The 16,509-nt window shown below is 37.6% G+C and overlaps 1 protein-coding gene across 1 annotated transcript in view; it reads right to left on the bottom strand.

The window, feature by feature from the left end:
• Positions 1 to 14,671, bottom strand: part of LOC109847750 (glycine-rich RNA-binding protein 3, mitochondrial-like) — a 32,492-nt gene extending 17,821 nt beyond the window's left edge. Inside the window, exon 1 of the mRNA XM_020416983.1 lies at positions 14,223 to 14,671. Coding sequence (XP_020272572.1) covers positions 14,223 to 14,671 — 449 coding nt within the window. The remainder of the gene's footprint in view (positions 1 to 14,222) is intronic.

Genomic DNA, 16,509 nt, shown 5'->3' with positions numbered 1-16,509 from the left:
CCTGGCCGAGCCACCTACAGGTGGCTCGGCCTTGGCCGAGCCACCTACAGGTGGCTCGGCTTTGGCCGAGCCCCCTTAGGCGGGTTTTCCGGTTTCCGTCGTTCGGGTTCCGTCGTTCGGGTTCCGATTTGTTGTTGATTTGGACTTTGATTCGGTTGCGTGGTTGACTTGTTCGGATTCGATTTGTTGATCCGGTTCCTGATTAGGCAGTAAGTCCACTTCTGAGTTCGAGTCCGAAACCGATCTTGATTCGATCGTCATATCACCGAGTTCGTTCTTGTTTAGATGACTCGGTGATTCCCCGAAACGTTGGTTCGATTCCGCGTGCGAGTGGATGCGTTCCAATGCTTGGGTGCGATTTGTTGGCTTCGTCGCCTCGTTAATCTGCTCCGTTGCGTATGGTTTGGCTTCGGCGTTAGCGGGATAACGGTAGTGCTTGGATACGTCGCCCGATGGTCCGTTTGTCGAAATTAACGTCATCGAGCTGTATTGTGGGACCTATAGGCAATTTTATACGCCTACAGCCGCTTCATGTAGATTTTTTCATTCAAGTCACCATGAAAAAAGGTAGTTTTCACATCTAACTGCTCAAGAAAGAGATCTTCTGTAGCTACCAAACTCAACACCACTCTGATGGTTGTGAGCTTCACAACAGGGGAAAATATCTCTGTGTAGTCCACTCCTTCCCGCTGTTGAAACCCATTCTCTACTAATCTGGCCTTGAATCACTTGCTTCCATCACTCTCTTGCTTGACCCGGTAGACCCATTTGTTATGTAAGGCCTTCTTCTATGCAGGTAGCTGGGCTAACTCCCATGTCTCATTAGTAAGTAGAGAATACATCTCCTCCTGCATCTCATGCTCCCACTGCTGAGATTCACTCACTTGCATTGCCTCTTCATAGCACTCCAGCTCACCACTATCTGTCAATAATAAGTAGTCAAGATATGAAAGATATCTGAGATTTAGTTTGGGTACCCTGGATGACCTCCTAAGCTCTATGCCCTGGGTAGTTTCTTCTACACCTAGAGCCTCATCCGTTCTGTGGTCAGAACAAACATCATCACCCCTATCTGGAAGTTCCTCTATATCCATATACTCGGATCCAACTGCATCCGAAGTGCTGCTCCCACTACTTTGGCTATCCTTGGCATCTTCTCTGTTCTTGTACATCACCTCCTCATTGAAAATCACGTCCCTGCTTCTGATGATCTTCATGTTCTTCTCATCCTAAAGGTGATACTCGAACTCATCATTGCCGTATCTAATGAATGTGCACTTTTGTGACTTAGCCTCTAGCTTGTTCCTAACGTGGTCACTGATATGAACATAAGCCATGCCTTAGCCTCTAGCTTGTTCCTGACGTGGTCACTGATATGAACATAAGCCATGCAACCAAATACCCGCAAGTGTGAGAGATTTATCTTCTTTCTACTCTAAACCTCCTTTGGAATCCCAAAATCTAATGGAACTGATGGCCCTGATTAATAAGGTAAGCTGCCGTATGCACCGCATCCACCCAAAATATCTTAGGCGGACCTTCATGTAATCGCATGCTCCTAGCATGCTCTATCAAGGTTCTGTTCGTCCTCTCTGTAATGTCGTTCTGCTACGGCGTCCCTGGAGTAGTCCTCTCTAAGCAAATACCATTTGTAGCACAGAACCTCTTGAACTCCTCCAGCTCATATTCTCCATCATTGTCTGATCTCAGACATTTTACCTTCAGATCTATCTCCTACTCCACCATGACCTTCCACTTCTTAAAGATTCCAAACACCTTTGACTTGTGCTTCATGAAGTAGATCCACACCTTCCTCGAGTGATCGTCGATGAAGGTAACATAATATCTCGAACCGCCAAAAGAAGACATACAGGCTGGACCCCATACATCTGTATGAATTAACTCTAGCTTCTGAGCCTTAGGTGGCCTTCCACCCTTCTGGAAACTAACTCTCTTCTGCTTCCTAAAGATGTGGTCTTCACAAACCCCGACTTCCACGGAGTCGATCCCGGTCAGTTTTCCCTATGAATGTAAGATCTTCATCCCCTTCTCGCTCATGTGCCCTAGACTGTTGTGCCACAGATCTGTACTCTCTTTGCCAGCTGCAATTGTGAGTGTTTCACTCACATGTAAGGTAAGGTAGAGAGTCCCAAGTTTGTTGCCTCGAGCAACTATCATAGTACTGTTAGAGATTTTTTACGAATCCCCTATGAATGTAGAAACATAGTTTTTTGCTCCAAGCTGTCCCACCGAAACAAGATTCCTCTTCTGCTTCGGCACGTGTCTCACGTTCTTCAAGATCTACTTAGAGCCCTTCATCTGAATCTGCACTTCACCCTTTCCAACAATATTACAGGGCTCGTTATTTCCCAAATACACTTTTCTAAAGTCTCCTGCAACATAATTCTGGAGAAGATTTTTGTTAGCAGTGGTATGGAAAGAGGCTCCTGAGTCAATAACCCAAGAATCCGAGTCGCTATCCATAGCAAGGATCAATGCATCCTGCACGATATAAGCCTCCTGCTCACCCGCATCCTTCTTTAGACTCTTGCAGACTGAAGACATATGACCCTCCTGGCCGCAGTTCCAACACTTCCCTTTGATAGGCCTAACCTTCAAGTTCAACCTCTTCTTCACTGATTTTGACTGATTCCTATTATGGTTTCCTTTCTTTTGTCTTTTATCTCTCTGCTCGAAACTTAGAGTTAAACCTGAACCTTCTGATTCAGACGATTTCCTTTAAACCTCCTCGTATAGTATCATGCTAACCACCTCACTCAGCTTCAACTTTTCCTTCCCCGCCGAATTATTGATTGCCATCACACAACCTACCCAACTATCCGACAACTACGATAGTTGTTGACCTTCTTGTTTTGATGATGATTTACAAACAATTTACTTCTAATGTTATTTGTCTAGTGTTTATATTTTTGTATCAATTATAGACAAATAATAAGTTGGAGGATGGATGGAATTGCGCTTCAACGATCATATCTAATAGAGGTTGGCGGAATAGTGGGTGAAGCCTTACAATTCATGCTCAAGATTCAAGTTCAAGCTTCATCCGCGAGTTTACCAAGTTGAGCTACAATGAAGATCAAGATCAAGCTTACACAATTTAGCTTTGGTTTCCATGTATATATAGTTTCATATATACATACATATTTTGGTTTCCAAGTTTATATAAATATGAATTTACATCTTTCATATTTATTGTTTTGGTTTTTTAAGTTTAAATATGAAACAATTGAATATAATTGGAAAATACATTTTTGTTTCATGTTTATATGCTTACATATGATTTCAACAATATCAATTTTATTTAGTTCAATGAAATCATGTTTATTGTTTTGAAAGTTTGCAAAAGAAGTATTATTGTGAAAATATTATTTTCTTGGTTTATAGACTTAACAATAAACATATAAATCTTTTATTAAGTCTACAAAATTATTTTGTAAAGTTTCAAAACATGGTTTAGCCAAATTGTCAAAATGATTGTGTTCACATTTTTATGTTTTGGACTATTTTATAAAATGATAATATTTCTCATTTGGGAGGTCCTTTTTGAAAACCAATTTTTGTAGCATATTTATTATCATGTCTACAATTATCTCCCAAAGTTTTATATTTTTTGGAATTTATTTGTTATTTTTAAATCCAGTTTAAAGTTGAGTTTTTTTGTACACTTCAAGTCTGTGCATGTTTAGTCGACTCATTAGTCGACTCATGAGTCGACTCATAAGTCGACTCACGAAGTGCAGCGAGTTGTGATTTTTCTTCTGCTGAGTCGACTCATAAAACCGACTCATTAGTCGACTCATAAGTCGACTCATGAGTCGACTCATAAGTCGACTTATGAAAGAGCCATTGCACAGTAACGGCTAGTTTCCAGCAGTGTTTTCTGGGGGATTTTTTGGTCTTTTTCTTAGGGTTTTTTGCTAAAGTTTTGGGTTCCTATAAATACCCCATTGCTCTCATTTTTCAGTTTAATCTAAGAGAATGTTTTAAGAAAGTTTAACAAGGGTTTAAAGTTTGTTTAAGTTTGTTTAAAGGTGTTTAAGCCTTGTTTAAGAGTTTCGTTTGTGAAGATAATTTCACAAGGGCTTGAGGAGATAATCTTTGGTGTTTAAGCTTCAAATCATCTCTCTCTCTCACTCTTGTCATTTATTGGAGAAGTTTTCTAAACTCAATCTAGCTTTACATTTTATTGTTTTATTATCATTTTATTAAGCTAGTGTTTATATTGAGTTTAGTTAATTTTATTTATCTCTTTGTACACACATAACCATTGAGCTTATTGTAGTTTCATACTTAGTATAATTTGGGTTGTGGGATTGTGTGACTTAGAGTATGAGCTTACATTGTGTTCTCATCCATTGTAGAGAACAAATTTATTTGTATTTGTGCCTAATTGTGAGGATCACTTTGTAATACACTTGTACACCGAGAGGAGTGTGTGGTGAGGACGGAGTCGATACCGAGAGGAGTGGCGTCAGTGGCCTAGTGAGAGGTGATAATTCCGAGCACTTGAGGGAGTCGATACGTGAGGACCAACACTTGAGTTTGTAGCTTATGTATGTAATTTGTGAGGATTTGTGAGAGTTGTCGATTGACTTGATAACCGAGTGTGTTGAGTTTTCGGTTAGCTAGAAAACCGAGTGTGTAGAGAAGTTCCGGCTTCCAAACTGAGTTGTGTAGTGGATTCTTCCCAGGAGTTGGGAGCGGAGACGTAGGACGGAAGGTCCAAACTCCGTGATCATTTCCTTGTGTTTGGGTTTGGCATTGGTGCATTTATTCTTGCATATTGTTATATCGCCATTGTTATATGGTCATATTATTTACCCTTGTTTATATTATATATCATTGCACATATCTTGTAGTGTATCATACTTGCTAGGATATATTTTAGTAAGTTTTAATTGGTATTTAAATTGGATTAGATTAGCATAAACCCTATTCACCCCCCCCCCCCCCTCTTTCCCCCCCCCCCCCCTCTCTAGGGTTCTTTCATAGCGACCTTAGGGCCTAACAATTGGTATCAGAGCTTGGTGCTCTTAGATTTAAGATCTAATCGCCTTGAGTTAAAGATCCAAGTTATCTTTTTGTGTTAATCTTGTTTTGATTGCATTTGTCTTGCTTGCACATATATATTTATCATGGACATGAATTGTGCACCTTTGTTAGGCTATGAATCAAATGTTGCTCCTAAATTCATTAATTTTTCCTATGCACAATGGGCTTCTAGATTTAAACTATTTGTGTGATCTAAAAATATTAATTTATGGGGTGTTATTGATAATGCTTATATTGTATCCACTATGGAGAAATCCAAGTGGAGTAAAAATGATAAAAGATTGTTTACCATAAACAAGATTGTGTTAGAATTTATACTTAATGCACTTGATTTTTCTATCTCTAACAAGCTTGCTCATTTTAATAGTGCTTACAAATTGTGGATATTCATAGAAGCACATCATGGTAAATTGGAGGAGATCCAAAGGATTCCGGCGAATTCTTCCTCAAGTAATATTAGAGCTTCATCATGCACACGACCACTAGGCGATAGCCCTAGTGTGGTAAGCGATTCGGAATCCGATGATTATCTATCTATTAATGAACTCGCTTGTGCATATGATAGATTAGTGCATTCCTACAAGAAATTGCAAAATGATTTTATTAATTTAAAAAGCAAGCATGTTAATTTGAAATCCGATCATGAGTTGCTAGTATCCAAATTTAATGTCATTGCAAAAGAAAATACTATGCTTAAAGAAAACAATGATATGTTAAATTTGGAAAATGAAAAATTAACCTCATCCATCACTAGCTTATCTCATGCTAAAAATAATGCCATGTTAGAAGTAGAGAACATACAAAATGATACTGCTTCTTTCATAAATGACTATTTATATTCTACTTCTAATGTTAATGCATATGTGCCTAATGATGAGTTGAATGATGTTAAAAATCGTATTACCTCTTTAGATTCAACTCTTAATTCATGCATTATTAATCATAAGAAACTTATGGATATGTGTGCCAAGTCTAAATCATCCACTCATTATGCATACATATATCAAAGTTTACAAGTGTTCAATTTGCGGCCGAAAAGGCCATATTGCTAAATTTTGCTATGATGCACACAAACATAAGAATACTAATGCTTATTGTGCATCTCATCAAGTTTCTTCATCACATGTACACACACATGCACATAAAGTACATCATAAACATGCAGTGTGTTTAAATGTGATCTATGTAGACGATTTGGTCATTTGGCAAAGTTTTGCTTTGATTTGAAAAAGATTTCACTTTTGCCAAATAATTTTAAAAGACCACAAAAGTTTAAGTATGATCATTGTGGTAGATTTGGTCATTTGACCAAGTTTTATTTTGATTTGAAGTGAGTTTTGTTAGACCCTAGAGGGGGGTGATTAGGGTCTTATGCTAATCTAATCCGATTTTATGCCAATTAAAACTAATAACAAGTTATCCTAGCAAGTATGAAATACAACAATATATATAAGCTAGGATAAGCAATATGAACAAAGAGATATATCCTAGCAATGAGATATACTATGAGATATATACAAAAATATATAATTAACACAAGGGAAAACAATCTAAACTAGATAGTGGGCAATAATCAACAAGCAATATACAAAGGCGATATAAGGTATAAACATAAAATTAAGTGCGCCAATGCAATCACAAACAAACGATATGATTACGGAGTTCGGTCTATCCACTTGACCTACGTCTCCGCTCCTCACCTCGAGGAGATCTCCACTATCACAACCGGGTTTTCTACGTTTACCCGAATAACGTTTACACCACACAATACGGTTTTCTAGTTTACCGAAAACTCTACAACTAACACACTCTTGTAATCCCACTCTACACCCTCTCAAGTGATGAACTAGATGTGTCTCCCTCAAGTGCTCGGATAAAACCTCTTCCTAGGTTAATCAACCGACGCCACTCCTCTTGGGACGATCCCCGACTCTCGCCACACACTTCTCTCGGTGTACAAGTGTATTACAAAGTGAATCTCACAATAAGCACGATACAAAGTGTTTGTTCTCTACAATGGATGAGAACGAATTATAAGCTCACTCTCTAAGTTACACAAACCCACAACCTAATTATATTATGAATGTAAATACAATAAGCTCAATGGTTGTGTATGTGTAAACAAAGAGAAAATAAAATCAACTAAACTCAATATGAACACTAGCTTAATAAAATGACAATCAAACAATATATAAAATATAAAGCTAGATTGAGTTTAGAAAACTTCTCAATAGATCAAGAGTGGAAGGAGAAGAGTTGGATGTTCAAACACCAAATAGATGATCTCTTCAAGCTCTTGTGAAATTAATTTCTTAAAACAAACTCTCAACTTGCTTAAAAGCTTCTCAAAACAAACTTAAACAGAACCTTAAACCCTTGTTTAAACCTTTCTTAAACTTGTTTAAAACTTCTTGGATTTCTATATGAACTGAGGTATAAGGGGGTATTTATATGAAACCCCAAAGCCAAGAGAAAACCAAGAAAAGACCAAAAAAGCTAACTCAGCAACGGCTCTGGAAACTAGCCATTAGAACTGATATGACAGTGCGGCGGGTGACCGCGAGCCGACAGTCGACCGTGAGCAACAAAAAACAGAACTATGGCTCTGGACAAGCGACGGTCGACTGCGACGGTCGACCGCGAAAGTCTCTGGACTTGCTACGATCGACCGTCACGGTCGACCGCGAGCCAACAAAATATAACTTGAGTCTTGAACTCATGGCGGTCGACCGTGGCGGTCGACTGCGAACTGACACAGACTAAAAACAGGTTTTGAAAGCTGTTATTCTGATTTTAAAACCCTGTTTAAAAATATCAAATAAATTCAAAAAAATGTAAAACTTTGAAGAATGATTGTAGACATGATAATAAACATGCTACAAAGACTGGTTTGTAAAAAGGACTTCCCAAGTGAAAAAATATCATTATTTTGTAAAATAGTCCAAAACACGAAAATGTAAACATATGAATTTTGACATTTAGGCTAAACCATGTTTTGAAACTTTACAAAATAATTTTATAGACTTGAGGAAAGATGTAAACTACTGTTATGAAGTCTATAAATAATGAATGTAGTATTTTATCAAAATACACATATAATGCACTAAAACATGATTTCATTGAACTAAATAAAATTGATATTGATGAAATCATATTTATGTATATAAGTATGAAACTAAAATATGTTTTCTAATTATATTTAATTGTTTCATAGTAAAACTTGAAAACTATCAAACCAAAACATATATGTATATATATAACTATATATATACATGGAAACCAATAAATGTGTGTGTATATTATATTGAGTTTAAGGTATTAACACACATAATATAAACCTAAACTAACTATTACCCAAGCTTGATCTTGATCTTCATTGTAGCTCAACTTGGTAAACTTGGATGAAGCTAGTAATTGGATCTTTAACTTGATAACAAGGCTTCACTCCACTATTCCTCCAACCTCCATTGGATATGATCGTTGAAGCGCAATTCCATCCATCCTCCAACAATGTTGTTTGTCTATAATAAATAGAAAACACAAATACTAGACAAACAACATTAGGAGTAAATTGTTTGTTAAACATCATCAAAACTAAAAGGCCAACAAGTTTCTCATTTGCAAAACAATTTAAAAGAAAAACCTATTTTTGCAAATGATTCCCGTGCACGTCCACTTGGTCAACACAAATAATTTAACCCTCTTCATTGCACCTATTGTAATCGGAAAGGTCATGTGTATAATTTTTGTTTTGATCGTGCTAGTGCATCACATGTGCCCAAGAGGGTTCATAACCTTAGGGCTTTGAGCTTAAATGATACGGGTCATGTCCCTAAATTTTTCGGCACCAATAGTGCATGAGTGCCAAAACCATTTTGATTTTTTTAAGAATTTTATCATTTCTATTTTTCATGTCTTGTTTAGAAAATTATGTTTCAAAATTTTTTTTAATATGAAAATAATTTTTTCTTTGATCAATTCTTTTGTTTTCATGATTATTAATTTTGATCTTTGTTGAGAGGTTTGTATTTATATAACCCCTCCCCTCCCCGGGTTTATTGGGTGTTTATTTCCCAAATCATGTTTACCGGATGATAAAATGATTATACGGGTTGGAACAAGCTCAAGAGCTTGATATTGCTGCCTCTCTTAAAAATTGTGTTTTGATTTGTTGCTTTGAATTCATTATATTTCACTTATATGATGATATTTATATGTTTGTGCTTATGGATCATCTATTCGTGCCTTATAATGTATTCTATGAGTGGTTTGATCAAGTTATACAAAGAAAATTTTCTTTTTTGATCAAACATTAATTTTGGACTCAAATCTTGATTTATGATTTCATTTGAGTGATTTGTTTTCATTTGAAAACTTTTTTCATGGGACTCAAATCTTGATTTATGATTTCATTTGAGTGATTTGTTTTCATTTGAAAACTTTTTTCATGGTTCCCATGTTTTCCTTGTTCATTTGTTTTCATAAATTTATTCATACATGGTTTTTATGTTTGAGTAATGAGATATTATTTCATAATGACATATCAATATATGTTCTCATTGTCTTGTTTGTATGTGGGTTATATTTAGCATATCTTTCATTTATGCTTACTCACATGATTTTGCCTTAGCATTCATTATATATATCCATTAAGGCATTTTGGTAGGGGAGCAATCCCTATACTCGTTTTATACTCACACATGCTTATTTGTAGGGGGAGCTTTCGCTCTCTTTATCTTTTATCCCCTTTTTGATGTTGTTAAAGGGGGAGAAATATTGTGAGTATATTCTTTTTGTTTATATGCATGATAATTATAATATTGTATATTCATTTCCTTTCATGTATATATCTTTTTGTAAATTATTTGTCATCATCAAAAAGGGGAAGATTGTTAACCTTCTTGTTTTGATGATGATTTACAAATAATTTATTTCTAATGTTGTTTATCTAGTGTTTGTGTTTTTGTATCAATTGTAGACAAACAATAAGTTGGAGGATGGATGGAATTGCGCTTCAACGATCATATCCAATAAAGGTTGGCGGAATAGTAGGTGAAACCTTGCAATTCATGCTCAAGATCCAAGTTCAAGCTTCATCCGTGAGTTTACCAAGTTAAGCTACAATGAAGATCAAGATCAATCTTGGGTAACATTAGTTTAGGTTTATATTATGTGTGTTGGTACTTTAAGCTCAATCATATATACACACACATTATATTGGTTTCCTTGTGTGTGTGTATATATATATATATATATATATATATACACAATTTAATTTTGGTATATATAGGCATATGTATACATACATGTTTTTGTTTCCAAGTTTATATAAATATGAAATTACATCTTTCATATTTATTGTTTTGGTTTTTCAAGTTTAAATATGAAACAATTGAATATAATTGGAAAATACATTTTTATTTCATGTTTATATGCTTACATATGATTTCATCAATATCAATTTTATTTAGTTTAATGAAATCATGTTTATTGTTTTGAAAGTTTGCAAAACAAGTATTTTTATGAAAATATTTTTTTCTTGGTTTATAGACTTAACAATAATCATATACATATTTTATTAAGTCTACAAAATAATTTTTTAAAGTTTCAAAATACGGTTTAGCCAAAATGTCAAAATGATTGTGTTCACGTTTTCATGTTCTAGACTATTTTGTAAAATAATGATATTTCTCATTTGGGAGGTCCTTTTTAAAAACCAAATTTTGTAACATGTTTATTATCATGTCTACAATCATTTTTCAAAGTTTTATATTTTTTGGAATTTATTTGATATTTTTAAACCCAGTTTAAAATTGAGTTTTTCTGTGCACTTCAGGTCTGTGCATGTTTAGTCGTATTAGTTGACTCATGAGTCGACTCATAAGTCGACTCACGAAGGGCAACGAGTTGTGATTTTTCTTCTGCTGAGTCAACTTATATAAGCCGACTCATTAGTCGACTCATAAGTCGACTTATGAAAGAGCCGTTGCACAGTAACAGCTAGTTTCCAGTAGTGTTTTCTGGGGGGTTTTGGTCTTTTTTTTGGGTATTTTGCTAAAGTTTTGGGTTCCTATAAATACCCCATTGGTCTCATTTTTCAGTTTAATCTAAGATAATGTTTTAAGAAAGTTTAACAAGGGTTTGAAGTTTGTTTAAGTTTTTTTAAAGGTGTTTAAGCATTGTTTAAGAGTTTCGTTTGTGAAGATAATTTCACAAGGGCTTGAGGAGATATCTTTGGTGTTTGAGCTTCAAATCATCTCTCTCTCACTCTTGTCATTTATTGGAGAAGTTTTCTAAACTCAATCTAGCTTTACATTTTATTGTTTGATTATCATTTTATTAAGCTAGTGTTTATATTGAGTTTAGTTAATTTTATTTATCTCTTTGTACACACACAACCATTGAGCTTATTGTATTTTCATACTTAGTATAATTTGGGTTGTGAGATTGTATGACTTAGAGTGTGAGCTTACATTGTGTTCTCATCCATTGTAGAGAACAAATTTATTTGTAATTGTATCTAATTGTGAGGATAACTTTGTAATACACTTATACACCGAGAGAGAGTGTGTGGTGAGGACGGAGTCGATACCGAGAGGAGTGGCGTCAGTGGCCTAGTGAGAGGTGATAATTCCGAGCACTTGAAGGAGTCCATACGTGAGGACCAACACTTGAGGTTGTAGCTTGTGTATGTACTTTGTGAGAATTTGTGAGAGTTTTCGGTTGACTTGATAACCGAGTGTGTAGAGTTTTCAGTTAGCTAGAAAACCGAGTGTGTAGAGAAGTTCCGGCTTCCAAACTGGGTTGTGTAGTTGATACTCCCCGGGAGTTGGGAGCGGAGACGTAGGATGGAAGATCCGAACTCCGTGATCATTTCCTTGTGTTTGGGTTTGGCATTGGCGCATTTATTCTTGCATATTGTTATATCACCATTGTTGCATGATCATATTATTTACCCTAGTTTATATTATATATCCTTGCACATATCTTGTAGCATATCATACTTGCTAGGATATATTTTAGTAAGTTTTAATTAATATTTAAATCGGATTAGATTAGCATAAACCCTATTCACCCCCACCCCCCTCTAGGTTTCTTTCATAGCGACCTTAGGCTTTAACAATAGTAACAATAGGGCCTGCACTTCGTCATCAAACATGATGTCTATGGAGATAAGCTGATCAACAATTGTGTTGAACTCGTTAAGGTGCATCGTGAAGGACCATCCTTCTGCCATCTTGAGGTTGAAAAGAGTTTTGACGAGATGCACATTGTTTGCTACTGACGGTTGCTCGTATATCTTCATGAGCGCTTCCATAAGCCCCGTCTTATCCTTTAATATGTTGTGGGCTACTGATTTGGCGAGCGATAACCGGATTTGCCCTAGAGCCTTCCTATCCAGTATCTCCAGTCACCATCTGACTCCTCTTTCTTCTGTCCCTTCTCCTTGACCATCAACGGGCGATACAAGTCCTTCTGGTACAGATAGTCTTCCATCTGCGACTTCCAGTAGGCGAAGTCTGAACCGTCAAACTTCTCGATCTTTGACTTGTTTTCCTCTGCCATAGCTTTCACACAAATTGCTGAACGAAGCTCTAATACCAGTTGTTGGGGATTTGAAACAATCAATCGAATCCTTGCCTTTCCAGACCTTTTGTTGAAAGTAGGAAAGTGAAAAATTCACCGCAAATAAAGATCTGACCTTGTAAAAGAGTAAATAAGACGAACACACAGATTTAACGAGGTTTGGCAACGTGCCTACGTCATCGGGAGCCACACCACACAATTTTTTTATTAATTGAAGAAGAAATACAAGCTCTCAAACTAGGGTTTAATCTCTCTGAGATTCTCTCTCTCTTTCTGCAGTTAAAAACTCTCTTTTTCGTGTTCTTACAAACCCTAAAAATCGTTTAAGGTATATATAGAGTCCTGGTAGAAACATAATCCAAAATAGTTTAGGAAACTGGCTGACTGCGTCGCTATCGACCGTGACGGTCGACCGCTCAAGTATCGCGGTCGATCGCGGAGATCGACCGAACCAAAACCCGAGACCAAAACCAATTACAGAGATTTGTGTGGTCGACCGCCGCGGTCGACCGCCGCGGTCGACTGCCTTCGGATCCAGCTCCTCCTGAGCCCTTGTGCCTGTTCGCGGTCGACCGCTGAAGACTCGCGGTCGACCGTGGATCTGTCCGCTTGTTTTCTTCGTCGTTTTGATTCCAGCTCTTATCTCGACTTTGGGTCTACACTTTAGACTAACAGCTTTTACTTCTTCCCCAATTGGCCGCATTTATTAGCACTCCATTGCATCAAATTTTGATTTGTAACTCTAATCTTTAGTTGTATTTCTTCCCAAGAATCCTGCAGACTCTAGCTTCCCTAACTCCTATCGACAACATCAGCACATTCATCATCTTAACTCCACAGTGCGTCGAACCGAAAGGGTCTGTTCTTCCTTGAATTATTTATCCCATATCTACAAGTATGGGGTTCATAATTAAGTAAAAATTGTATTGCATAGTGATCACTCGAGAATGCTCTACACGTGTCACTTCTCAGTTTATAATTTGAGAATAAGTTGTTCCAATTGAGAGTGGCTAGAAATCGATCCAATCTTTCTCGAACTAAATTTCCATCTTGTTGGTTGTTGCTCCAGATGAAACCATTCCCTTCATAACCCAAGTCAAAAAATTGACAATCATTTATCACCTCCTTAAAAGTCTACTTTTTTTTCCTCTTTTCTACATTTGATACTATCTCATTAAAATCACCACAACAAAGCCCAGGCAAACAATGACTTCCCGTCACTAGTAGAAAAACGACCAAACTAGACGGAACAACCTAGACGGAAAAAAATTCCGTCTAGTTTGGAGCAAACTAGACGGAAAATTTCCGTCTAGATTGTTCCGTCTAGTTTGGATCAAACTAGACGGAAAATTCTGTCTAGTTTGACAAACGAGACGGAACAGTCAACCTAGATGGAATTCCGTCTAGGTTGAGGCAACCTAGACGAAAATTCCGTCTAGGTTGCCTAGGGCAAACTATCAAGTTTGCCAGCCACCCCCCTCCCCCATTTCTCTCTCAACTCTCTACTCTCCCCCTCCTTCCCCTCCCACCCCCCTCCTCCGCCCCGCCACCGCCGGGCAGACCTCTCCCCCTTCCGACCCCCCATCCTGGCGCCTCTCCCGAGCCCCATCCACGTCGCCGCACTTCTCAGGCCCCCTTCCCATCCATCCCCTCTCTCCCCGGCTCTCACCCCGCCGCCCCTCACCGGTGCGCTCGGAGGGCCCCCGCCCCCCTCCCGACCCCTCCTGTAATGCCCCTTCCCCGAGCCACCATCCCGCCGGCCCCGAATACCGACCGCACCCGCCTCTCCGGCTCCTCCCAGCTCCTCCGGCTGACCCCTGCCCCTCGCCGCCCCCCGAGCCTGCCGGACCCTCCTCACCGCACCCACCCCGAGCCCCCATCCTCCGCTTCCTCGATCCCCTCCATCCCCTCCGGAGACCCCCTCCCCTCCCTCTCCCCCTCGCAGCCCCGCATCCCCCGCCCATTCTCCCCATTTGGAAGCCCTCCCCTCGTGAACCTCCCCTCCCCCCATCGACAGCCCTCCACCCAAAATCGCAGGCCCCCCTCTGCCGCCACCCCGGCCCCCCGGTGCTGTCCGTTGTTGAATCAGTTTAAAAGGTTGGAATTTTTCTCTGAGCCTTTAAAAAATTTAATTTTATTATTATTTTGTGAAGTTTGGTTTAAACTAATGATATAAAATAAACGAGTTTAAATTCTGAAAACCCTAATCAGCTAAATGTTAATTCAGTTGAACAACATCGAGTAATCATTATTGAGTTTTAAACATTACGAAGTTATACTCATTTAAGTTTCATCTCGTGGCTATTAAGTATGGGTGTGATTATTTATAGTTTGTTGATGCTGAAAATTATGTAAAATACTTTTTTTTAAAAATAGAGTGATTATATATACACCTTATAATTGTTTATTAGATGTGTTATAATCCAAGTTTAGTGAATAAAAAAATAACGTTATCCTAGACTTTCGTCCAACCAATTACAGTCCAATTATTTGGACTTATAATATACATTGAATACGACTCAGATTTGGGTAGGAGACGAAGTTTTCTCCCGAAAATGAGCGTTTATTTTATATTATACGAATAAAAAATTAGTACTAAAATTCGTAATTATTGGATCTGTCCTTCTCAGACGGGTTAGGAATATAGTAGTGCATACATCCAACTTTGTATACTTTGTATATTTTCATTCTTGAAAGTTTTGGCAGCACTTATTCGTTGTTCTCCGTGTACAATAAGCGTATGTTGTTCTGCGTTTCAGGTTATTACTGATACGCATAATAACATCCGCACAGTGTACAGGGAGAACAACGGGTAGGTGCTGCCAAAATTTTCAAGAAATGAAAATATACAAAGTATATGAAGTTGGATGTAAGCACTACTATATTCTTAATGGATAGAAGCCTTCCTATGACAGCCGCAAGATTAGTGTAATTAGTTTTTACGTATGTTTTATATATATTTTATGTAGATAAATATTCATATTGTTAAATGATATATGAACGTATGTTTGATGTGTGTTGAATGTATAAGAGTAATGGATGTATTAGTAGTTGTGAGACTAATCGTATTTAATATTTATATATAATTTACAGATGAGGATAATTCCTGACAAGTCATGGATAGATATCCCTAGGTATCGTAGATTTCACGACACACGATACAAGGAGGGATGTGAAGCCTTCATGCGTTATGCGGAAATGAATCCGAGAAATTTAAGAAGCGGTGCTATGTACTGTCCTTGTTGTAGGTGTAGGAATTTGAAGCTGCTGAATAGAAATGATATACGGATTCACCTAATAAAATCAGGTTTTGATGAGAAATATAAATACTGGAACTGGCATGGGGAAGGTATCACTGAAGATGAGGATCCAAATATGCATGTTGGTACGTCCGGTGGCCAACGAATAGATGACACAGAAACATTGTTGAATGATATTTTTCCTCGACCTACAGAATATGATGTTGATGATAATGTCGAGGATGATATTGGAGACAAAAGTGAAGATGATAACGAAGTTGATGCCGAAGAGGTAGGAGGTGTCGCTAGTGTCGAAAATATTGATGATATGCATTCCTCCGCAGAAATAAAGCGAATAATAGAGCTACTAGAAGATACTGAAAAGGACTTATATGAGGGATGTACCGAGTACTCCAGATTTTCATTTATGCTGAAACTCCTTCATATTAAGACACTTAGTAGTATGTCAGAAAATTATTTTGAAATGCTTCTTGATTTGCTTCGGACTGTAATCCCTGGAGGAGAGAATAGCATACCCCAAACAACTTATCTAGCTGAGAAGATTATCTCTGCTCTGGGTCTTGATTATAATAAGATTGATGCATGTCCG

The sequence above is a fragment of the Asparagus officinalis genome, chromosome 7, assembly GCF_001876935.1.
Source record: "Asparagus officinalis chromosome 7, Aspof.V1, whole genome shotgun sequence".
In the NCBI taxonomy this organism is placed as follows: Eukaryota; Viridiplantae; Streptophyta; class Magnoliopsida; order Asparagales; family Asparagaceae; genus Asparagus; species Asparagus officinalis.
Note: the sequence above shows the minus strand (reverse complement) of the source record. Positions and strands in the feature narration are given on the sequence as shown.